Source organism: Triticum urartu, chromosome 6A (genome assembly GCF_056163025.1).
Source record: "Triticum urartu cultivar PI428250 chromosome 6A, HENAU_Tu73, whole genome shotgun sequence".
NCBI lineage: Eukaryota > Viridiplantae > Streptophyta > Magnoliopsida > Poales > Poaceae > Triticum > Triticum urartu.
Window position 1 is genome coordinate 150,642,088 of NC_141878.1, and position 25,619 is coordinate 150,667,706.

The 25,619-nt window shown below is 42.4% G+C and overlaps 2 protein-coding genes across 4 annotated transcripts; one reads left to right on the forward strand and one right to left on the reverse strand.

The window, feature by feature from the left end:
- Positions 1 to 2,709: 2,709 nt before the first annotated feature.
- On the reverse strand, positions 2,710 to 8,307 carry LOC125517673 (uncharacterized). 3 transcript variants are annotated; one of them, XR_015607702.1, is made up of 8 exons: positions 6,936 to 6,983; positions 6,752 to 6,781; positions 5,364 to 6,661; positions 4,459 to 4,567; positions 3,890 to 3,970; positions 3,599 to 3,679; positions 3,387 to 3,493; positions 2,710 to 3,269 (listed from the first exon to the last, which is right to left on the reverse strand). XR_015607702.1 is itself a non-coding variant. In XM_087527153.1 (8 exons), the coding sequence occupies exons 2-6, from the start codon at positions 7,602 to 7,604 to the stop codon at positions 6,060 to 6,062; spliced, it is 561 nt and encodes a 186-aa protein (XP_087383279.1). In that variant the 5' UTR covers positions 7,605 to 7,610; positions 8,102 to 8,307; the 3' UTR covers positions 3,890 to 3,970; positions 4,459 to 4,567; positions 5,364 to 6,059. The 3 variants fall into 3 exon arrangements, 1 of the variants encoding a protein (XP_087383279.1); XM_087527153.1 differs by lacking the exons at positions 2,710 to 3,269; positions 3,387 to 3,493; positions 3,599 to 3,679 and adding exons at positions 7,428 to 7,610; positions 8,102 to 8,307 and having other exon boundaries at positions 5,364 to 6,199; positions 6,592 to 6,661; positions 6,936 to 7,079; XR_015607703.1 differs by lacking the exon at positions 6,752 to 6,781 and having other exon boundaries at positions 6,936 to 7,011.
- A 1,627-nt stretch (positions 8,308 to 9,934) lies between these two features.
- LOC147964540 (uncharacterized) lies at positions 9,935 to 11,080 on the forward strand. The gene has a single exon (XM_087530019.1). It carries the CDS (start codon positions 9,935 to 9,937, stop codon positions 11,078 to 11,080), a length of 1,146 nt encoding a protein of 381 aa, XP_087386145.1.
- The last annotated feature ends 14,539 nt before the right edge of the window (positions 11,081 to 25,619 follow it).

A 25,619-nucleotide genomic window follows, 5' to 3' on the forward strand; every position in this document is an offset into this window, starting at 1 on the left:
TGTTGTCTTCCTTGTCCAACGTCAACTACTTGATCAAGCTTGAAAATAATTAATGGGGGCTCACTATCATAGAAGATGTCCTATATGTGAAATTTCTCTTCCTTTAATATTCTTTCATGACACTACTACAGGATGCTGCTAACGCGACACTACAATCATAGACCCTTCGAGAAACTGTGTGCAATGCAATAATCGCAAACGGTGGTGTATGAAAACCGACAAAAAGGGTGCAAAACGTTTGCGATGGAGGATGCATCAAACACGGTTCAGATTTTAGTTGCGTGTGCGATGAAGGGCATACGGTTCAGCTCAATTAAATGTTTGCGATGAGGAGGAACAAAAGAAATGGGCAGCCAGATGAAGGCATGTGCGATATACATCATACGGTTCACTGGGAATAACTGTGTGTGATTACGCAACACAAAAGAAACAGTCAGCCCGATCAAGGTGTGTGCGATGTACAACATACGGTTCACTCGGATGAACTGTTTGTGATTAGGCAAGAGAACAGAAACGATTCAATATAACAAGATGTGTGTGATATGCGGCAAACAGGTCAGTAATCATAAATGTGTGCAAAGACCTATAATAACGCAGACGATTGCTTCTAATAAGATGTATGTGATATGCTCTGTCTACCGAACATCTATTGGCCATTGTGGAATGGGCAGTCATCCGGATACGCCATAAGGATGTGAAGAGGCATTCCTATTAGCAAGGACTAGTTGTTCCACCAGTAGCTCATGTAAGAAAACTATCAAGTTAAGTGTGCTCAGGCTGGAGCAGCCATCGGATGGGTGACTGGATGGGTAGTTGTATTGATGACCGAAATGCCCCATTCCCTCAACTAATTTAAGCTTGAGGTCCTTGTTTTTTACTTTTTTTATTTTTAACACATGCTAAAGAAGGTCTACCGCATTACTTTTTGACAATGTGTGATATGTGGCATACAGTTGATCCATCTGACCTATTTGTGATGGAATAGGCCGTGTGTGTTGTGGGCAAACTCTTGCTATTATTCAACCGTTTGGGATTGATGAATTCAACACCAACGGGTTCCCTAGTGTGGTCCGTATTCATCTGATAATCATCTACTTCTTGTGCTAGCTCGATGCTAAGTTTTCATTAATTGATGGTGTTTTATGAACACGCCAGCGTTTCCCGCCATTTCCTCACCTGTTTCCCGCCACCTTGCTATATTGCGCATAGGGGGCGCGCCGCACGGAGGCGACAAGCGCGGCCTGTAGCACATCCACCTTTTCCAAGCATGCCAACCCACCAAAGCGCCACCTCTACCATCAACCTCGTCGACGAGGAAAACGAGCAGGCGCCACGGCCCGTCGAGGCTGAGGCGCTCCCCGGCGACGCGATGGACGACGTCGTGATGCGCGTAATCGTCAGGGTTGAGTAGACCTTTGGCGCATGGCGCTTGAGCACCGTGGATCAAGATTTGCATGTTAGCGCCGACAGGCTGCAACTCGCCGCACAACATGATCGATGGCGCGCCGAAGAGCAAGCTAGGCGTGTTCGTGCCGATAGGCTGCGGCTCGCCGCACGGCGAGACCGTTGGAGCGCCGCAGAGCGAGAGGCGCGGCGCGCCGCAAAACAAGAGTGGATCAAGCGGCGCTTGCCCGCCGTCGACACGGCATCGCAGCTGGGTACACGTCCCGTCAGTACCCCCATTCCTCGCTAGGAGTGGGCAGAGGCCCTCAGCGCCGTACTTGCACCAAAGGCCGGCCGCACCGTACTTGCACCGGATGCCCGCCGCGCCGTTAGCATGGGTGCCACCGTTCGCCTTGTCCGCAGCCCACTGGATGCCAACACGCTAGTCCATAGGCTCGACCGCCTCCTTGGCCCAGGTGTCCACCTGGGCGCAGTAGGGGAACATGGCCGTCGCATCCTCGAGCTGGTGATCTCCGATGAAATAGCCAACTTGGAGCTCGATATCGCGCTTCAGATGTACCGCGAGCGTGTCAACCGCTTGGACGAACGCTTGCACAAGTTCAGGCAGAGCCAAGAGCTACCCTAGGCAAGGGCTGATGGTCATGGTCTCATGGATGCGTTTTATTTTAAAAAAGTCGTTTCAACGTGGATAGCTATGTATTCACAGCAATCATAGTATTGCCCTGTTTATTGCTTTGTTTCAATATGTGTACTCTATTTTTCATTCTTATATGTTCTGTTTCAATGTGTGTATATACGCTTTCCATTCTGTATATGTGGATGATAACAGCTAGATTCAAATTAGTATACAACAACGCATAGAAAATGGAATTCATAATATATATATATATATATATTAATTGTTCATTAGATTATCACAGAAACTACGATCATCACAAGTATCCCGATTTCTATCTGTACACTTAACTACTAGGTACAATGCATAAAACTGAAAACGATCAATACTAAAACTAATAATCCCTCCTGGCGCCAATATTCCGGCAGCCCCTCGCCAGCAGCTCCCTGGTGCGCGGTGATAACCCACAAGTATAGGGGATCGCAACAGTTTTCAAGGGTAGAGTATTCAACCCAAATTTATTGATTCGACATAAGGGAATCCAAAGAATATTCTCAAGTATTAGCAGCTGAGTTGTCAATTCAACCACACCTGGAAAACTTAATATAAGGTAACTGTAGCAGTTTTGTAATGACTAGTTGGGGCGTGCCCGTGGCGCGCCGCTTGAGGGGCATCTGGGCGGTGCCAGGTAGATGAACACCCTTTTTTACTTTCCTTTTTGGATCAAGATAGCAGGACATGTACATGCAATTCTTGATGGAACTTATTATATTGGAACATCGTCTGAGGAAGAAACCTGAAATGCCACGCCCACAACGATATAGCATCGATAGGAGCATGTTTCTGTTTGGCAACATAAGATACATTAATAGAAATTACACGCATGTCGGCCCTGGCAGCGATACCTCCCTCTAACCGCGCGGCTGACGATGCGGCGGCAGTAGCTCGCCGTCACAGACGGCGACGAACCTCCGGGACATGGTGTGGATGTTGGCGCGAGGGAGATGTTGAGCTTGGTTTAGAGGTCCCTGATGGCAGCCCTAGTCCTCTCGATGGCAAACGGCTCCGCACTGACGATGCGGCGGCAGTAGCTCGCCGTCACAGACGGCGACGACCGTCCAGGACACGGTGTGGATGTTGGCGCGAGGGAGATGTTGAGCTTGGTTTAGAGGTCCCTGATGGCAGTCCTAGTCCTCTCGATGGCAAACAGCTCCGCACTGTTGGCGTCCTAGTTCCTCGGCTTCCTTGCCTGCAAATGAATTCCACTTCATATCTGTGGCATGACTGGTTCTGAGCTTATAATGATTATATGAATTATGAGAGAAGCAAGTGTGCTCGAGCAAACATACACGGACTTCCGGCTCACCTTGTGGCTCTGAAAGAGCTGGAATGGCTCCGGCAAAGCTTTACAGACGCCGACTTGCTCGGCGGCGTCGTCACCCTCAACATCCCCTTTCAGAGCAGTTCGTTGAACTGTCTATGTACAAAATATGAATGATCAATGCTACAGTCTACCTTCTACTTACGTTCTATGAAGCTATTTTCTCAAATTAGATATCAAAAGTATTAATCCTTAACCTTAGGCCATAGGAAAGAGCCAACAATTAGAAACAAGGAAATACTGGCGAAGATAGAAAACCTGCTTCCGGTTCTTCTTTTCTGCAAGGACTTTTCCTCAGCAAACATTTGTAACACTGGTTATAATTATTTCAGTTCTTAAAAAAGCATGGGACGAATAGGAGAAAATACAGGAATATCAAGGTAAGATCCTAGGAAAGGATGCCTCAAATTAATTGAAGGCCCACTGAAATGAGTCAGACATATCATGCAATATGAAATAATATTCTTCAAATTGTGCGAAGGAACTACCTTTGTTGTTCCATTGGCTCAATAGACATCAAAGTAATGTGAACTAATTCAGTCTCCATCCATCTACAACGTTATTATATCCTGAAAAAAAGCAAAACTAATTATACCACCATAAATTTTATACAAACCACATCAGACAGATATTAGATCGAAACGGACAAGAAAGCATCAACGAAGTTTAAAGATTCTACCCTCTAGATCAACATTGAATTGTAGACTTGACAGCGAAATCAGTTATTTGCAGCTTCTTTCCGCAAAGTTTGCAAAAGTTACAAAAAATAACCTTTTTTTAGCAGAACTCAAATAACCTTGTTGTTCAAATATGAGAAAGGTTATAGCTTAATGATTACCCAAAGTTCGTTCTCTTGAAAAGTGTATCAAACTTTTACGAGAAGGCTATACAATATTTTACTAAACTAAATTCTTTCAGGCTGTTTTTTAAAATCAACGCATCCCTCATCAAGTCATACTTTTCTAGTACTTCCTACAAATTCTTCAAAGAATAGTACACCATGACATAGTAATGCAATGCCTAGAGTTAAACATAATCAACTTTGGCAGATACATACATGACTGTGTACCATTGTTCCTGCCATCTTTTGTCAGTGCACATTGTGTCTGCTTGAACAACCAACTTCAAAATACTCAGTGTTTTAGATTGTGGAGTAGTCGTGTGATCTGTAAACATTTGTTATGCCATCTTTTGTCAGTGCACATTTGGCAGATACATACTTTCTGTTACAATACATTAATACAACAAAATAAATAAATGCAATAGTAGTATAGCAAGTTTTTTAGGGTTTAGCATGGTTTTTTGTCAACAGAGTATAACACACGAAGTTATTAAAACACCGATCAACCGAGCATTGTGTTAAATAGCAGTATAGCATGGTATTTCCAGAAACAGGAATGTGAAATTTCAAATTTTCAGCTTACAACAGAATACTCCGTGTTTCAGACATTTGGGTATTATCACACAATTTAAATTAGTCACTATCTAGTTCATAGAAGATGTTAGAAGATATTGCAAACCTCATCTACTGCATTATCAAGAAGTTTAGATATAGCTGCACGACAATAGAGAAGTTACTAGATAAATATTCTACATGGTGGCATACGATCTTGAAGATCAAACTTAAAGAAGAAAAGTCATGAGTACATCATGCCTTTACTGGATTGATATTCATAATTATTTCAGTGATGAACTGAGCTTTATTTAAATATTATTTATTTTTGTCTTTCGCCAAAACCTAAAATAATATAACCTTGGCAAGAGGTATCCCTAAACCTCTACCATATATCCTAAAACACCTAAAACGGGGACTAACCCAAAGTAATAGAAGTGCCTATGAAATAGTTTTAACCGACAGAATCAAACAATAGAAACCGAGGCCTGACCCATCAGCAAAGATGAGAGGATGTTTACATGGATGGGATAAAAGCGAACGGTTCCAAGGCGGGAACTGGGTGCAACCTGCTCGGATGGGGAGCGATTTGGCACTGCGGATGCAGACGAAGAGGAGGCATGTGGACGGTGAGCTTTGCGCGCCTGACGCTCGCTCGGATCGGCATAGTAAACTAACCCTGCATCCACTTTATAGAAAAGAAAAGGCATCATGCTTGTATTGACCACAGCAAATCGAGTCAAGATTAAATTTAGGTAAATATATAAATTTGGCAATGCTAAATACCTCGAAGGAAAAATGACTTGGAAAATCTGATCAATAGAATAAAGCAAAATCAAAAGAAAATTTGCTGGATAGAGCTGTTGTATGTAGTGTTGACACGCTCGGCTACGTATGTTGCATGTTCCCCTTGCTTATCATGTATGGCTTTGCTCCCCTACACGAATTATGACTCCTCTGGCAATATAGAACTTGCAAGCTAATTATTTCTACCATTATGTGCCTCCTAATGATCCATGAACCAATGAAATATATATAGCTCTCCGGTGGCACTTGGAGATTCAAAGATACACATTTGGCCACTCCAAAGAATAATAGGTTTGTGATTCAAAATAATTGTTAATCGATTGAAGCATAAACTTGGTATAGAAAAGAAAAATGATTAAATTGTCTATCTGAACCATATGATCATTGCAACTCAAAAAGGATGCAGCATTGCCGATGAAAATAAAATAGACAAACCTGATTGATAATCAGTTGTTGAGTCATTGGCGCTCAAATCGCTCGCCACCGTTAGCATGCTTGATTTCGCAACTTGTGAAGAATGATGCAAATGTTATAACAACAAATGAAAGTATTGGCCTAAGAACAGTCACAGTCACGACCTTTGAGCTCCTCAATGAAGCTGTTACAGAAGAAGTCAATCGTACTGGATATTGTTCCTGTCTTTTTACAAAATAAAATAAGCTGACTGTTCCTATCAGTAATCAAATACTTGAACAATCAATCTAGCATAAGATCATTTTCTGCGGCAGCACTGGAGGGAACCCGAGGATTCCACGGCAACCCTTATGGATGGGCAGCCTGCAAAGCTCCAGATTTTCGACATACCTGCATCATTTGAAATGCACCAGAGCACAATCTGATCCAGTATAGTTGTGGACTTGTGGTACAAGCCAATACAGTTGTGGACTTGTGGTACAAGCTAATAGATACCAATCATTCATATTTATAACATCTGCTGAGATCATAAAGGACACACAAGGTGGAATGAGATGAGGCTAGAGTTAAGCTTACAACTGCTTTCGAAGGTCCAAGGATGCCGACATTCAGGATCTCCCCTTGAAAGAAGTTGGTGGAGAGGTTCCTACATTTGTCAGGTATTGATTTACATTAGCATTCTTGCCACCGGAAAGCTGTATGCAATGCCAAGGGAATCACACCAGCAACAACTTACAAGAACCAGATGAGTTAGGCTTAGTTGTACCTGCATAGATTATAAATTAAGGGCCACATGTTCAGTACAAGGGTTATATTTTTAGCACAACATTCTAATTTGTGACTGAAAAAATATTCATCAATCATTCATGAAAACTTAACACTACAGCAACTCCACGACTATCCTTTTAGAAAAGATATACCTTACGCAATTGAAGCGTCAGATTCTCAAGAACCGGTGAATGTTCAAACGATGAAACAAGTGGACGGAGGTCTGGTTGCACACACCAATCATTCAGCAACAGTCTTGTACTTACTATAATGTCGGGCGCCATCTCAAATCCCTTCTAAAAATAAACTGAACAAAGTGCATATCAGTAATGGTTCAGGGTACAGTGTAGACAGCTAGAAGGAGCGGTGGTTCTGAAAATTTGAAGAATAGATGTAGAGGCCTGTTCATAGTTTCTGAAGCTGAAGAAATTGTACAGAGAAAGGTATGAAACAATGAAGCAGACGGCAAGCCACCATGTGAGGCCATGCCCTGTTCCTTTCCCCGTTGGTCTCGCTCGCTTGAGGATCAGAGGTTTATTAAAAAAAAGGAACCACAACACTTACACAATACTGCATAGATGGGCAGAAAGAGAAAGAGTGATAGAGATCAGGAGCAAGGGGGAGAAAGATTCAGAGAAATTTACCTTGGCATCACGGACGAACCTGCCCCGGCTGCTCCATCCGCCCTCAGCAACAACAACAGACCGAGCGGATCCCTGCACCGCCGCCTCAGCCCGTCGCCTTGAAGCATTGCCTGCCCCACCGCCGTCACCAGGAGATGCCGCTGCCATGTTCTCCTCCGGCCAGATGAGTTGTCGCATCCCGCGCTGATCAATTTTCAACAAAAAAAGGAAATGAAGATAGTCGAATGTATCTTTCCAACTCACAGCCACCCAATTATGTATATGGTTTCATGGTTCGTTCTTATACTCTCACTAGTAGTTCTGCTTAATGCTTTTGTAACTCAAAGTCTCTCTGACTCTACAAAATCAAGCAAGAAACAGAAGATGCTAGCAGAGAATTTAATCCAACATTATGTTCTAGTTAGCCTGACATACACTGCTGAAATTTGGAACAATGATTCAAACACAAGTCCAGCATGAAGAGTTCATCGTGTACTCAAGCGAGAAGGTTAATTTTGCCACAGACCAAACGTCCACTGCAGCTCCCAGAGCCCCATGAGCAACAAAACCAGCCAATCACACAGAAACTGGGTAGGGTTATGTAGCAATCTCCTAAGAAATTCTGCTCAACAAATACTGAGGAGATAACTTGGCCCAGGAGAATCTAGCGGATAATTCAGTAACGAGAGGCGGACCTGGAATTAGGTAGTTGCTACCCGGGGGGTCTTGAAGTACTCCTCGTTGTCGGAGCCGAACAAATCTCTCGCCTCCTCTTCCTCCTCGTCCCCGTACCCGGCGGCCGGCCTGACGGGCACGACGCCGAACAAGTTGTACTCCCCGCCGCCGCCGTCGGGGCTGTTGTGATGTGACCAGAGGTGCAAAAAGAGATCAAGTTATCAAATCAAATAGTTTGACCATTGGCCAAATTACAATGAAACTACCATCATCAGAACCACCAGCTGAAGAAGTCACGCCAAATTTTCGTACTCCAAGTTGGACATTGGTCGGTGCTATTCCAATTCAAGTAGCCTAATTTTTTTAGTTTTTTTAGTAAGTTTCATCCGAATAGAAACCGCTATGGTAGGGTCTTGTTTTGGTTGGTCAGATCCTGCGTGATCTATTTTGGTTAGGCGTGATCCTGCATGATTAACAACGTTGCCGGATTATTTTATTAGGAAAGTCCTAGTTATATGGTTGAGAGAGAGAGTCCTAGTTTTCCTTCTCTTTGTTTTGCACGTGAGTGTTTTGCACGTTAGGATAGAGTCCAGGTCGGTTTGTGAGCTCAGGGTCGCCTATAAATATGGCTGGCTTCGGCCATGTAACGGAGATTGGTTTTTCTTTAATCGTGAGTCAATAAAGTTACAGAAAACGTTCCATGTCGAGGGACACCAAATATCGTCTTCGTTGCTGATCCGTGAGGATTTTGTTGCTGCTGTGCGTGGAGTCGATTCAATCTACTTGACGCAAGTTTTCGTTCTTACGGTCTTGCATCTTTACTCGACCAGAATTTCTTGTTGCTGCTAGTATCGTGAAAGATCGGGCCGACGAACGACTCGCCATCTAGTCGAGTCTACATCAAGTGGTATTCAGAGCTAAGGTTGTTCACGGTACTGTGTTGATCAAGATGTCAACCTCGGTCAACAAGGGTGATGAGGTTGCTGCTGATTCTGAGCAAATAGTACGTCCAGTGTATGTGGATGATATTCCGCAAAATATTCGGGATGGTTTTGACCACACATGCAACTACATCAAGCAATGTCATGATGCGCTCGGCAGAAGAATAGATGTCTTGATCACTCAGTTTGATGGTTTGGCGGACATCATCAATATGCCGGCGACAAATTTTGCCCCACCACAGACTGCTCCGGCTGCTCCACTGCATTATGCACCACCAGCTCGTGAAGGACATGCCGGCGTGCATGATCGCCGTTTGGCGGCACACCCTCATGCTGGAGATGATGGTTTCAATGATGGCGTTGACCATGCGGGGTACGCGCCACGACCACGACACTATGAGCCTCTTCCCGAAACATCCGTTCGTGGTGGAGTGCATGACCGAGTTGGTCAAGCTGTGCGTGTGCCTTTGGATGATGGAATTGGGCGCATAAAAATTTCAATCCCTTCATTCTCCGGCAAGTGCGAACCAGAAGGCTATTTGGAGTGGGAGATGCGTGTTGATCAAATTTTTGATGCCCATCATTATAGCGAGGAGAAGAAAGTTCAACTTGCTGGAATTGAATTCACCGGAATACGCGCTAATTTGGTGGAATCAAATTTGTCGTTCAAGACATCGGCCGACGACTTGGCGAGGTATGAAAGAATTCATGAGGCGACGTTTTGTTCCTGAGCACTATAAAAGAGACATGTACAACAAGTTGCAGCGGCTATCTCAAGGTAATATGAGTGTTGATGAATATTATAAGGAGATGGAATTGCTTATGATACGTACAGGGACAACGGAGGATCCGGAGGCGACTATGACTCGTTTCTTTAACGGGCTAAATATCGAGGTGCAGGATCGTGTTGAGATGGTGGTCTACTACAACATACAAGATCTTGTGCACCAAGCTGTGCGTGCGGAACAACAGATTAAGCGACGCCAAGTCAACATTGTTCCCAGTACCACTTTGAACACATGGCGACGCTCGCAGTATAAGAGTGAGGATGTCGGTCCTAGCTCCAGGGCAACATCATCAAATCGCTCTCATGGTTCCGTGCAAAAGGATGCTTCAAAATCAGGACTGTTGATGGTTGATTCTAGTGCACAGTCGACCGGACGCACTAGTGACATAGAGTGTTTCAAGTGTGGAGGAAGGGGACATATGAAGCGTGAATGTCCTAATGAGAAAAGAATGTTGCTCACGAGAGATGGCTATGCATCCGCTAGTGATGAAGAGGCAGTTTCTGACACTTCTGGTGAAAAATCTGAAGATGTTGAAAATGTGGTTGCGAGTTTCGAAGCTGCTGAATCATATCCGTCTTTGATGGTGCAACGGGTGCAAGAAGATCGCATTGAGGATAAGGGGCAGCGATGGAATATTTTTCAAACTCAATGCAAAATCGACAACACTAATTGTAAGTTGATCATAGATGGAGGAAGCTACACCAACGCGGTTAGCAAGGACTTGGTGGATGCTTTAGCTTTGCCTACCTGGAAGCACCCACAACCCCACTGCGTCGAATGGTTATATCAGTCGGGGAAACTGAAAGTTACTCACAAGGTGCGTCTCAATTTTTCGGTTGGTGACTATACTGATACAGTGATTTGTGATGTATTGCCGATGGATGCATGTCACTTATTGTTGGGGAGACCGTGGCAATATGACCGTCATGCCACACATGAGGGACGGTCCAATACATACTCTTGTTGGAAAGTCGGAAGACGACATGTTCTGCGTTCTATGTTTATGGGAGAAATCATGGTGGACACAACTGCTTCACTGAAGAAGTCAATGAAATCTCCCGCAAAACCGAGGAAAGTTTTGTTTCAAGGAGGAGGGGATGATGTGACCAGAGGTGCAAAAAGAGATCAAGTTATCAAATCAAATAGTTTGACCATTGGCCAAATTACAATGAAAGTACCATCATCAGAACCACCAGCTGAAGAAGTCACGCCAAATTTTCGTACTCCAAGTTGGACATTGGTCGGTGCTATTCCAATTCAAGTAGCCTAATTTTTTTAGTTTTTTTTTAGTAAGTTTCATCCGAATAGAAACCGCTATGGTACGGTCTTGTTTTGGTTGGTTAGATCCTGTGTGATCTATTTTGGTTAGGCGTGATCCTGCATGATTAACAACGTTGCCGGATTATTTTATTAGGGAAGTCCTAGTTATATGGTTGAGAGAGAGAGTCCTGGTTTTCCTTCTCTTTGTTTTGCACGTGAGTGTTTTGCACGTTAGGATAGAGTCCAGGTCGGTTTGTGAGCTCAGGGTCGCCTATAAATATGGCTGGCTTCGGCCATGTAACGGAGATTGGTTTTTCTTTAATCGTGAGTCAATAAAGTTACAGAAAACGTTCCATGTCGAGGGACACCAAATATCATCTTCGTTGCTGATCCGTGAGGATTTTGTTGCTGCTGTGCGTGGAGTCGATCCAATCTACTTGACGCAAGTTTTCGTTCTTACGGTCTTGCATCTTTGCTCGACCGGAATTTCTTGTTGCTGCTAGTATCGTGAAAGATCGGGCCGACGAACGACTCGCCATCTAGTCGAGTCTACATCATGTTGCTGCGGCCGCTGGAGGGGCGCTGGAGGAGGAGGCGGTGGCGGCAGAGAATGAGGAGGATGAGGACGGGGAGGAGGAGTCGGACGAGGCGCCGCCTCCGCCCTTGTCGGATCAGGAGGGATGGGAGGAAGGAGCGGGGCGTGGGGAGGTCGTTGATCTGCCACCCGCCGCTGGTACTCGCCGGAATCGGCCGTCATGAGTGGTGGCGGCGGTGGCGGCGAGCCGGGGGAAGAGAAGAGAGGAGGCTTGCGTGTGAGAGCAGGGATCGACGAGAGGAGCCGCGTTTTTTACTTTTCCCCTTCGGCATAGTAGCCTAATCCCAGCAGACAAGTGGACCAATGAGCCAAAAATATTTCAACTAGCTTATGCTGATGTGGCATGCGCGAGGAGGCCCCCTTGCACACTTTATTGTTTTGGATTGTAATAGTGGCAATGGGAAAGTAACTAAGCAAAGATCAATATGTGAAAAGCTTGTAGGCAATGGATCAATGATGGATAATTATGTTGGATGTGATTCCTCATGCAACAGTTGTAATATAGGATGACACAGAACTAGCTCCAGTTCATCAATGTAATCTAGGCATGTATTCCGAATATAGTCATACGTGCTTATGGAAAATAACTTGCATGACATATTTTGTCCTACCCTCCCGTGACAGCGGGGTCCTATTGAAAACTAAGGGATATTAAGGCCTCCTTTTAATAGAGTGCCGAACCGAAGCATTAACACTTAGTGAATACATGAACTCCTCAAACTACGATCATCACAGGTAAGTATCCCGATTATTGTCACTTCGGGGTTAACGGATCATAACACATAATAGGTGACTATAGACTTGCAAGATAGGATTAAGAACTCGCATATATTCATGAAAACATAATAGGTTCAGATCTGAAATCATGGCACTCGGGCCCTAGTGACAAGCATTAAGCATAGCAAAGTCATAGCAACATCAATCTCAGAACATAGTGGATACTAGGGACCAAACCCTAACAAAACTAACTCGATTATATGATAAATCTCATCCAATCCATCACCGTCCAGCAAGCCTACGATGGAATTACTCACGCACGGCGGTGAGCATCATGAAAATGGTGATGGAGGAAGGTTGATGATGACGACGGCGACGGATTCCCCTCTCCGGAGCCCCGAACGGACTCCAGATCAGCCCTCCCGAGAGAGATTAGGGCTTGGCGGCGGCTCCGTATTGTAAAACGCAATGAATCCTTCTCTCTAATTTTTTCTCCCTGAACGTGAATATATAGAGTTGGAGTTGAGGTCGGTGGAGCACCAAGGGGCGTACGAGGCAAGGGGGCGCGCCCAGGGGTAGGCGCGCCCCCACCCTCGTGGATAGGGTATGGATCCCCTGGCCTTGATTATTTCTCCTGTATTTTTTATATATTCGAAAATTATTCTTCTTTGATTTTCACGTCATTCCGAGAACTTTTATTTCTACACAAAAATAACACCATGGCAATTCTGCTGAAAACAATGTCAGTCCAGATTAGTTCCATTCAAATCATGCAAGTTAGAGTCCAAAACAAGGGCAAAAGTGTTTGGAAAAGTAGATACGATGGAGACGTATCAACTCCCCCAAGCTTAAACCTTTGCTTGTCCTCATGCAATTCAGTTGACAAACTGAAAGTGATAAAGAAAAACTTTTACAAACTCTGTTTGCTCTTGTTGTTGTAAATATGTAAAGCCAGCATTCAAATTTTCAGCAAAGATTATGAACTAACTATATTCACAATAACACTTAGGTCTCATGTTTACTCATATCAATGGCATAATCAACTAGCGAGCAATAATAATAAATCTCGTATGACAACACTTTCTCAAAACAATCATAATATGATATAACAAGATGGTATCTCGCTAGCCCTTTCTGAGACCGCAAAACATAAATGCAGAGCACCTCTGAAGATCAAGGACTGACTAAACATTGTAATTCATGGTAAAAGAGATCCGTCACAGTCATACTCAATGTAAACTTATAGTAATGCGTGCAAATGACAGCGGTGCTCTCCAACTGGTGCTTTTTAATAAGAGGGTGATGACTCAACATAAAAGTAAATAGATAGGCCCTTTGCAGAGGGAAGCAGAGATTTGTAGAGGTGCCAGAGCTCGATTTTGAAATTGAGATAAATAATATTTTGAGTGGTATACTTTCATTGTCAACATAACAACCGAGAGATCTCAATATCTTCCATGCTACACACATTATAGGCGGTTCCAAGCAGAATGGTAAAGTTTATACTCCCCCTACCACCAACAAACATCAATCCATGGCTTGTCCCAAACAACGGGTGCCTCCAACTAACAACAATCCTAGGGGAGTTTTGTTTGCAATTATTTCAATTTGATTTGAGCATGTTACCAGCCATTTTCTCGTGAGTGAGGAGCGGAGTCCAGTCCTCTTGAGAATAACCCGCCTAGCATGGAAGATATAAACAACCCTAATTGATACATGAGGTATTCGAGCATACAAAATAGAATTTCATTTGAAGGTTTAGAGTTTGGCACATACAAATTTACTTGAAACGGAAGGTAGATACTGCATATAGGAAGGTATGGTGGACTCATATGGAATAACTTTAGGGTTTATGGAAGTGGATACACAAGCAGTATTCTCACTTAGTACAAGTGAATGCTAGAAAGAGACTGGGAAGCGACTAGCTAGAGAGCGAAAACAGTCATGAACATGCATTAAGATTAATCAACACTGAATGCAAGCATGAGTAGGATATAATTCACCATGAACATAAATATCGTGGAGGCTATGTTGATTTTGTTTCAACTACATGCGTGAACATGTGCCAAGTCAAGCCACTCGAATCGTTCAAAGGAGGATATCACCCTATCATACCACATCACAACCATTTTAATAGCATGTTGGCACGCAAGGTAAACCATTATAAACTCCCACTACTAGGGAAAACCTTATACATAGAACTTTAGCAGTAGCGGTAAAAAAAGCACGCTGGTGCTAAGTAGCAGTAGCACGCCTATGCAAACCGCGCTGCAGATAAAGTTTTAGCAGTAGCGCGTCTTGTTCTAAACACGTTACTACTAAAATTCCCACGGCTTAGCTGATAGGCTACACATAGTAGTAGCGACCTATATCGAACCACGCTACCGCTACTTTCTTTGTAGCAGCGCGTTTTAGTCTAAACTCGCTATGCTAAAGGATATAAAATTAAATGGAAAGCAAATAGAAAGGTAATTGAAAATGAAAGAAATAGAATAAGGTGAAAGGAAAAAAATAAAATGTGAAGAAAACTAAATGAAAAGGGAGAAAAAGAGAAAGGAGTAGCAGTAGCGTGTATCCCAGAACACGTTGTAGCTAACGTAGCAGTAGCGTGATTTCTGGAACGCGCTACTGCTACTTCTGACTTAACCACGGGGTTCGTCCTTCCCCACGGCCACTTCCCCCAAATCCAGCTCTCCACTCTTGCCGCCGCTATCGCCTGTCGGCCGCCGCGCGCTCTCCGCACATCCTCTACGCCGCCCCCGACCCCAGATTCAACGCCGCTCCCGCCCCCGACCTCAACGCCGCCCCAGACGCCGCCCCCGACCTTGACCTCGACGCCGCCATCCGCCGCGTGCCCGAGCCCCGACCCCGACCTCGACGCCGCCTGCCCCTCCCTCGTCGCAGGCACCCGAGGTGAGCACGCCTGCTCCTCCCTCCCCCTATCTCTGCCTAGGGTTTCTTTATATTTTAGTTGCATCAAATTAGTTAGGGTTCATGTAAGGATGGAAACGAATCGGATGCGAATGCGGCTCAAATGAGTTAGGGTTCATGTAAGGGTGGAAACGAATCAAATTTCTAAGATGAATCATAAAACGAGTAAATTTTGACCACTTATTTCGCTTTATAGTTGGATAATTGGAATATCCGCTACCACTTTCCACCCCTAGCTTCATCAAATTAGATGGTAATTAGGGCAGTAGTTCCTAGGTACTAATTAGTTAGTAAGAACTAGGTACTAATTAGGTACTAGTTTATTTTTATTTATAGTAAGTTTATTTTAATAAGAACTAGTTGAATTAATAGAACTAGTTAGTAAGAGCTTGTTGCTATTTTTTTAGTTAAAGCAATTTTTCCCGCATCGACGTGGATGATGCCTATCCCGCATCCTCGTCGTCGAGTCGGCGGAGGACGACACCTGCTTGACCAGATGGGCCATGTCCGAGATTGGGCTCCGCCGGGGTGGTACTGGGAGGCGCTACCTACCGGGGGCGCATGTTGGTGAGGAGCCAGCCTGTCGTTGACCCGAACCTTCTTTGGTGGCGGTCACGTGGGCCAGTGACGGTCCAGAGGCTCAAGGACCCCGCGGAGGTGGTGCATCACCGTGTCAGTGAGGAGGACGCGCACGTCCGTCGCTACTTGTTTGTGTTGGAGCACAGGTTATCCAATACCTGGCAGGTTCTCCAGGGATCTCACTTGAGCTATGATCCCGTGATGGTTCCTTCTCTGTGGGTGTCCATCGCCCGCGCCGATACCCGTTGTGTGCTAGGGTTTTAGTTGTATTAGTGATGTTATATGTATGACACTATTCAACATGTATTAGTGATAATATTCGACGATGTACAGATGCATGAGATGATATACTTTTGCTTATTGAATGCATGCTAATTTGAGTCCTATAAGATATTTTGAAATGTATATCTTGTGTTGCTCAAATAGTATATGTGCTTGCCCAAGTGGCCGGTCATGTTTGCAGGTTACACCTCCGAGTGGCCTATGTTTTGCCGGAGTGTTGATTCATTTCCGTTCCAGAAATTTCAGGCGCTCGATATGTCCTATTTTAGCAAATGTCATGCCGGATTTTTCCGTGAATTTTGGCATGACTTGTGCCAGAATATGTAGGAAATATCGAGTGCCCCGGATTTGTGTGTTGAGTATCCTGGTAGTTGTCTTTGATCGATTTTCAATTAATGTTTTAACTATGAACATAGGAAATGTCTGACAACGAAAAGGATTTCGGTATTTGCAAATACTGCGAAGACAAGCGCGGTCTGTGTGACGGAATCTTCCTAGATGATGATAGGCGCTTCAGCATCAAGCTGGACGAGAACTTCGAAGTGGATACAGTAAGTCACAACGAAAAGTCTTTTTTCGTAATTAAGCATGACATTTGCTTCATTTGCTTCAACTTATAATTTAAGCATGACATTAAGCATGAAAAGTCTTTTTTTACTATTCTACTAGCGTATCCCCTGCCATGCAAGAGTTTTTCTATTGGATAAGATAGGTTTCAGTCGTACTATGGAGGAAAAGAAAGTTTACTTGAAGACCGAGCATGGTTATATTTTCCACGCAAAATTATACAATTCAGACGACTACATCTATTTTGGATGCAAAACATGGCGAGCCCTATGCAAGACTTATGCATTTGAGCCTGATATGGTTATCACCTTTGATATTCGTCCGGAAGATGATATTGAAGGTAATACCGACATCTGGGTCGATGTGCAGCCGCCTCTAGTTATACCATTATGTAAGTTTCTCAACCATATTTATGTCTTTGATATTGTTTATTTAAAAATAGTTGACAACTAATTTGTATTGTCAGCTTATTTCAGTGCAAGCAAACATGTCCAGCGCTTGGTAGACAGGACCTACTACTGTCCCGGGGCTGAACTAAACTGTGATGAGCTAAGTCATTATGTTTCATGGCTTGAGGATCTTGATACTGTCAAGACAAATTTTCTTCCTGCACTTAGAAATGTTAGTACGGAAAACGTGCGACCAATAGTGTTCATAATGAACTACGGTCACATCTATTTAGGAAGGATGGTAAGATTTTTACTATTTGTCCTCAGTGCATGTTTTCCATACTTTATTTTTGAAGCTAAACTTCATTGCTAAGTATGTTACCATACGATGTTCTTCAACAGGGACTCCGGATGAATGTTGTGCCTTATGGGATTGAGACTAAAGGTACCATGAGTATTATTAGCTTACGGCCAAGATATCCTACAGATTACTTTAGTGCATTCAAGATTAGCGACGGATGCTTAATAGTGCAAGACTGGACCAAATGTGTGATGGAGAAGCGCAGAGAAGTACTAGGGGCAGCAAACAGATGCGCTACCCACGATTAGGAGACGGGTTCATCTGCATGCTCCAACTTGATCAAGGAGGAGAGCTACACATGTTTTATGTTATTTTACCTAAGAGAGAGTAGCAGGAGTGATTAGCTAGCTAGAAATGAGTTTGAGGATGATGATGTGCTACACTATTACTATGATGATAAAATAGCTAGTGTTGGTGGTAATGACTATGATGATTATTATTAGCTAGTGTTAGTGGTGATTAAATAAATACTGTTGGTGGTAATGACTATGATGATGATTAAATAGCTTGTGCTGGTGGATTAGATTCAAGTGGAGGCAACATGTGGTGCACATCGAAAGTACTACTAGTCCAAACTAAATCAAGTTTGGATTAGTAGTATACTTTTGACATGCACCACATATTGCCTCCACTTGAACCTAATCCACCTTCATTTGACACACTGTTATGGACATAATGATGTAAACCTCATAACTGGTATTGTACCAATATTTATACGATGGCGCATAAATACACTAAAAATAAAAAATAAAAAAGAATACTAGTAGCGATGGAGAGAAAGCACGCTGCCAGTAGTTACATTAGCAGTAGCGTGGGAGTGAACAAACGCTGCAGCTATTTGTCCTAGCATGAGCGCGTGCGGGCACGTGTTACTGCTAAGCAATAGCTATAGCACCTTATTAGTAGCGCGCCTACCCGCGCTACCAGTGTCCTAGCAAATTAAGCATGTCATGAGCAACTATAATCTCTAATTGTCATTGCAAACAAGTTTCATTCATAATAGGCTGAATCAGGAACGATGAACTAATCATATTTACAAAAACAAGAGAGGTCGAGTTCATACCAGCTTCTCTCATCTCAATCAGTCCATCATATATCGTCATTATTGCTTTTCACTTGCACAACCGAACGGTGTGGATAATAATAATAGTGCACGTGCATTGGACTAAGCTTTAATCTGCAAGCATTCAATATAAGGGAGAAGACAAGGTAATATGGGCTCTTGGTTAGATCAACAATAATGCATATAAGAGCCACTTTAACATTTTCATCATGGTCTTCTCCTCTCGGCCCCCAAAGAGAAGAAATAAAACTATTTACACGGGAAAGCTCCCAACAAACAAAAGAAGAACGAGAAATCTTTTTGGGTTTTCCTTTTTTTACTACTACTAAAAGCATGGAAAGTAAATTAGCTAAAAGCTACAACTATTTTGTATGTGTTTTTCTTAAGGTTTTTCAAACATGCAAGAAGAAAGCTGGAAAAGAAAATAAACTAGCATGGATATTATAATGAAAAAGTATGAGCACCGACAACTGGCATGAGTGTGTGGACATGAATGTAATGTCAGTGAGGAATACGTACTGCCCCAAGCTTAGGATTTTGTCCTAAGTTGGTCTATGGCCATGGCTGGCCTAGTGGATATCCAAAGTTCAAGCTGGGGTCGTACTGAGATGCATCAGCTACTGCCTGACGAGCTATAGCTTGGAGGCGAGCTGCCTCCGTCCTCCTCTCGTACTCGTTCGCCTCCTCCCTAGTTATAACATATCTCCCTTTTGTCTGAAAGTCAAAGAAAGCAGGAGCAGGGAGAGCAACACGGACAGTGCGACGCCTATCAAAGATTAGTCGGTACTGGAGAGGTTGTTCATTCCTCTCAATAAACTGATGGCGAACCATAACATTAAAATCTAGATAAGCAGGAGGCAACTCCATATCATTTTCGTGTACAGGTCGCTCAAGAAAATTAGCTAAACGGGTTGCATAAATTCTACCGAACAAATCTCCACTAATACTGTTATGATGCAACCTATGTGCAACAATGGCCCCCAAGTTGTATTGTTTATCTCCTAATACAACACTCTTGAGAACACTAAGATCGGGAACACACATGTGACATGCCTCATCCTTACCATTAATGCATCTACCTATAAAGAGAGCAAAATAATGTATGGCAGGAAAATGAATGCTCCCTATGGTAGCTTGTGTTATTTCTCTAGATTCCCCCATAGTGATACTAGCAAGAAATTCTTTAAATTCAGATTTGCGAAGTTCACCAACATTACCCCACTATGGGAGTTTACAAGCAGTATTAAAATCTTCTAAGTCCATGGTATAAGATTTATCATATAGATCAAATAGGACGGTGTGAGAATTGCGTGATGATGTAAATTTAAACCTTCTCATAAAGGAATCAGTTAGGTGATAATATTGGGGGCACTTATCAGAAACGAAGCCCTCAAGTTCAGCATTACGCACATATGGGTCAAATTCCTCCTTAATTCCTGCTTGGACCATAAAACCTTCTGACGACCATTCACAAGGCCGCACTTGAGCTTCTCTTGGTAGTTCATAGTTCGGCTCATGTATCGCGAGCCTAGGTTCTTGCTTCTTTGAGGAACCACCTTGATACATTTTCCTAAACATATTTCTTCCTCGAAGAACAATCCCCCAAAGCAGTTTTGTGAATGGAGCTTTGAGCAAGGAGATCGAAAATGGCAGCAAGATGAGCTAGAACTCGGGTTTGAGCTGGTGGAGGATTTTTCTGGAGGAAGACGAAGTGTGTGGGTGCAGGAATAATTGGAGGGGGCCACGAGGGGCCCATGAGGTAGGGGGCACGCCCAGGGGGTAGGGCGCGCCCTGCACCCTCGTGGCCAGGTGGTTGCCCCCTCTGGTGTGTTCTCAGTGCCAGATATTCTTAAATATTCTACAAAAAATCATATTTCATTTTCGGGACATTTGGGGAACTTTTATTTTCAGGGTATTTTTTATGCAAGGATAATTCAGAAAATAGACAGAAAATAATATTTTTGCTTTATTTAATCTAAATAATAGAAATTAAAAATGAGGGTACAAAGAGTTGTGCTTTCTGACTTCATCCATCTCATGCTCATCAAAAGGAATCCACTAACAAGGTTGATCAAGTCTTGTTAACAAACTCATTTCGAATCACATGAAACTGGAGAATTTTCGAATAACACTAAGTTACCTCAACGGGGATATGCACATCCCCAACAATAAGAATATCATACTTCTTCTTGACAGTAGGAAGAGGAAATTCAAAACCTCCAATAATAATCGTTGAAATTTTTCCAATAGAATTGATACTATGGACTTGAGGTTGTTTCCTCGGAAAGTGTACCGTATGCTCATTGCCATTAACATGAAAGGTGACATTGCCTTTGTTGCAATCAATAACAGCCCCTGCAGTATTCAGAAAGGGTCTACCAAGAATAATAGACATACTATCGTCCTTGGGAATATCAAGAATAACGAAGTTCGTTAAAATAGTAATGTTTGCAACCACAATAGGCACATCCTCACAAATACCGACAGATATAGCAGTTGATTTAGCAGCCATTTGCAAAGATATTTCAGTAGGTGTCCACTTATTCAAATCAAGTCTACGATATAAAGAGAGAGGCATAACACTAACACCGGCTCCAAGATCACATAAAGCAGTTTTAACATAGTTTCTTTTAATGGAGCATGGTATAGTTGGTACTCCTGGATCTCCTAGTTTCTTAGGTATTCCACCTTTAAAAGTATAATTAGCAAGCATGGTAGAAATTTCAGCTTCCGGTATCTTTCTTTTATTAGTAACAATATCCTTCATGCACTTAGCATAAGGGTTCATTTTAAGCATATCAGTCAAACGCATATGCAAGAAGATAGGTCTAATCATTTCAGCAAAGCGCTCAAAATCCTCATCATCCTTTTTCTTGGATGGTTTAGGAGGAAAAGGCATGGGTTTCTGAACCCATGGTTCCCTTTCTTTACTGTGCTTCCTAGCAACGAAGTCTCTCTTATCATAACGTTGGTTCTTTGATTATGGGTTATCAAGATCAACAGCAGGTTCAATCTCTACATCATTGTTATTGCTAGGTTGAGCATCAACATGAACATCATCATTAACATTATCAGTAGGTTCATGTTCATTACCAGATTGTGTTTCAGCATTAGAAATAGAAATATCATTGGGATTCTCAGGTGTGTCAACAACAGGTTCACTAGAAGCATGCAAAGCCCTATCAATTTTCTTTTTCTTCTTCTTAGAAGAACTAGGTGCATCAACATTAGTTCTCTGAGAATCTTGCTCAATTCTCTTAGGGTGGCCCTCAGGATACAAAGGTTCCTAAGTCATTTTACCCCCTCTAGTCACAACTCTAACAACATTATCATTTTTCTTATTATTTAATTCATTGAGCAAATCATTCTGAGCTTTAAGCACTTCTTCTACTTGAGTGGTAACGATAGAAGCATGTTTACTAATAATTTTAAGTTCACCATTAACTCTAGACATATAATCACTCAAGTGTTCAATCACATAATCATTACGTTTCAATTGTCTACCAACATAAGCATTAAAGTTTTCTTGTTTAACAATAAAATTATCAAAGTCATCTAAGCATTGGCTAGCAGCCTTATAACGAGGAATATCACCTTCATCAAATCTATAGAGAGAATTTACCGTCACTACCTATGTCGGGTTATCAAGACCATGTATTTCTTCAATAGGTGGTAAATTCTTAACATCTTCAGCTTTAATACCCTTTCCTTTCATATATTTCTTTGCCTCTTGCATATCTAGGACTGAGAAATAGAATACCCCTTTTCTTCGGAGTTGGTTCAGGAAGTGTCCAATCATTTTCATTACTCAACATATTATTCAATAGAAATTCAGCTTGATCAACTATTCTTTCCCTGAAAAGACAACCAACACAACTATCCAGGTGGTCTCTGGAAGCATCAGTTAGTCCATTATAAAAGATATCAAGTATTTCATTTTTCTTGAGAGGATGACCAGGCAAAGCATTAAGTAATTGGAGAAGCCTCCCCCAAGCTTGTGGGAGACTCTCTTCTTCAACTTGCACAAAATTATATACTTCCCTTAAGGCAGCTTATTTCTTATGAGCAGGGAAATATTTAGCAGAGAAGTAATAAATCATATCCTGGGGACTACGCACACAACCAGGATCAAGAGAATTAAACCATGTTTTAGCATCACCCTTTAATGAGAATGGAAACAACTTAAGGATAAAGTAATAGCGAGTTTCCTCATCATTAGTGAACAAGGTGGCTATATCATTTAATTTAGTAAGATGTGCCACAACAGTTTCAGACTCATAGCCATAGAAAGGATCAGATTCCACCAAAGTAATTAACTCAGGATCAACAAAGAAATCATACTCCTTATCGGAAATATAGATAGGTGAAGTAGCAAAAGCAGGGTCATGTTTCATTCTAGCATTCAAGGATTTTTCTTTCAGCTTAGCTAACAATTTCTTAAGATCATATCTATCATTGCAAGCTAAAAATTCTCTAGTAGTTTCTTCATCCATAACATAACTCTCAGGCACAACACGCAATTCATATCTAGGGGGAGAATCTTCATCATCACTTTCATCAATATTATCAGTTTCAATAATTTCATTCTCTCTAACCCTAGCAAGTTGTTCATCAAGAAATTCACCTAATGGCACAGTATTATCAACCATAGAAGTAGATTCATCATAAGCATCATGCAAAGCAGAAGTGGCATCATCAATAACATGCGACATATCAGAATGAATAGCAGGAGTAGGTGTCGCAAGTTTACTCAAAACATAAGGTGAATCAAGTGCAGACCTAGATGGCAGTTCCTTACCTCCCCTCATAGTTGAGGGAAAAATCTTGGTTCTTTCATCTTTCAAGTTCCTCATAGTGATCAACAAATATAAATACCAAGTGACTCAAAGAATAGAGCTATGCTCCCCGGCAACGGCGCTAGAAAATAGTCTTGATAACCCACAAGTATAGGGGATCGCAACATTTTTCGAGGGTAGAGTATTCAACCCAAATTTATTGATTCGACACAAGGGGAGCCAAAGAATATTCTCAAGTATTAGCAGCTGAATTGTCAAGTCAACCACACCTGGAAAACTTAATATCTGCAGCAAAGTATTTAGTAGCAAAGTAGTATGGAAGTAACGGTAACATTAGCAGTTTTGTAATGGTTGTAACAGTGGCAATGGAAAAGTAACTAAGCAAAGGTCAATATGTGAAAAGCTCGCAGACAATGGATCAGTGATGGATAATTATGCCGAATGCGATTCCTCATGCAACAGTTATAACATAGGGTGACACAGAACTAGCTCCAGTTCATCAATGTAATGTAGGCATGTATTCCGAATATAGTCATACATGCTTATGGAAAAGAAATTGCATGACATCTTTTGTCCTACCCTCTCGTGGCAGCGGGGTCCTGATACATCTCCAATGTATCTATAATTTTTGATTATTCCATGCTATCATATATTCTGTTTTGGATGTTTAATGGGCTTTATTTTACACTTTTATATTATTTTTGGGACTAACCTATTAACCCAAGGCCCAGTGCAAATTGCTGTTTTTTTTGCCTATTTTAGTGTTTCGCAGAAAAGGAATATCAAATGAAATGAAACCTTCGGGAGACTTATTTTTGGAACAAACATGATCCGGAGGACTTGGAATGGACGTCAAGAAACAAACAAGGAGCCCACGAGGCAGGGGGCGCGCCTACCCCCTGGGCGCGCCCTCCCCCTCGTGGCTCAACTGACCAACTTCTTCCTCCTATATATACTCATATACCCTGAAAACAACCAGGAGCACCACAAAACCCTATTTCCACTGCCGCAAGCTTCTGTACCCAAGAGATCCATCTTGGAGCCTTATCCGGAGCTCCACCGGAGGGGGCATCGATCACGGAGGGCCTCTACATCAACTCCATGGCCCCTCCGATGATGTGTGGGTAGTTTACTTCAGACCTTCGGGTCCATAGCTATTAGCTAGATGGCTTCTTCTCTCTCTTTGGATCTCAATACAAAGTTCTCCTCGATCTTCTTGGAGATCTATTTGATGTAACTCTTTTTGCGGTGTGTTTGTCGAGATCCGATGAATTGTGGGTTTATGATCAAGTCTATCTATGAACAATATTTGATTCTTCTCTGAAATCTTTTATGTATGATTGGTTATCTTTGCAAGTCTCTTCGAATTACCAGTTTGGTTTGGCCTACTAGATTGATCTTTCTTGCAATGGGAGAAGTGCTTAGCTTTGGGTTCAATCTTGTGGTGCTCGATCCCAGTGACAGAAAAGGAAAAGACACGTATTGTATTGTTGCCATCGAGGATAAAAAGATGGGGTTTATATCATATTGCTTGAGTTTATCCCTCTACATCATGTCATCTTACCTAATGTGTTACTCTGTTCTTATGAACTTAATACTCCAGATGCATGCTGGATAACGGTCGATGTGTGGAGTAATAGTAGTAGATGCAGGCAGGAGTCGGTCTACTTGTCACGGACGTGATGCCTATATACATGATCATGCCTAGATATTCTCATAGTTATTCACTGTTCTATCAATTGCTCGACAGTAATTTGTTCACCCATCGTAATACTTATGCTATCTTGAGAGAATCCACTAGTGAAACCTATGGCCCCTGGGTCTATTCTCCTTTATATTAATCTTTCGTCAACAAGCTATTTCTATTACCTTTTATTTTTCAATCTTTCCTTTTAATCTTTATCATAAAAATACCAAAAATATTATCTTATCATCTCTATCAGATCTCACTCTCGTAAGTGACTGTGAAGGGATTGACAACCCCTTTATCGCGTTGGTTGCGAGGTTCTTATTTGTTTGTGTAGGAACGAGGGACTTGCGTGTGGCCTCCTACTGGATTGATACCATGGTTCTCAAAAACTGAGGGAAATACTTATGCTACTTTGCTGCATCACCCTTTCCTCTTCAAGGGAAAACTAACGCAGTGCTCAAGAGGTAGAAGGTCCTATTGGAAACTAAGGGATATTAATGCCTCCTTTTAATAGAGTACCGGACCAAAGAATTAACACTTAGTGAATACATGAACTCCTCAAACTACGGTCATCACAGG

What these genes read in the sequence shown, in the direction of transcription:
- LOC125517673 (XM_087527153.1), bottom strand. Translation starts at nt 7,604, where the DNA reads ATGCGACAACTCATCTGGCCGGAGGAGAACATGGCAGCGGCATCTCCT. An exon ending in GGTTCGTCCGTGATGCCAAG is followed by an intron (nt 7,080 to 7,427) that starts GTAAATTTCTCT and finishes GTTTATTTTTAG; the next exon opens with AAGGGATTTGAGATGGCGCC. An exon ending in TTGGACCTTCGAAAGCAGTT is followed by an intron (nt 6,200 to 6,591) that starts GTAAGCTTAACT and finishes CTTCTGTAACAG; the next exon opens with CTTCATTGAGGAGCTCAAAG.
- LOC147964540 (XM_087530019.1), top strand. Translation starts at nt 9,935, where the DNA reads ATGGTGGTCTACTACAACATACAAGATCTTGTGCACCAAGCTGTGCGT.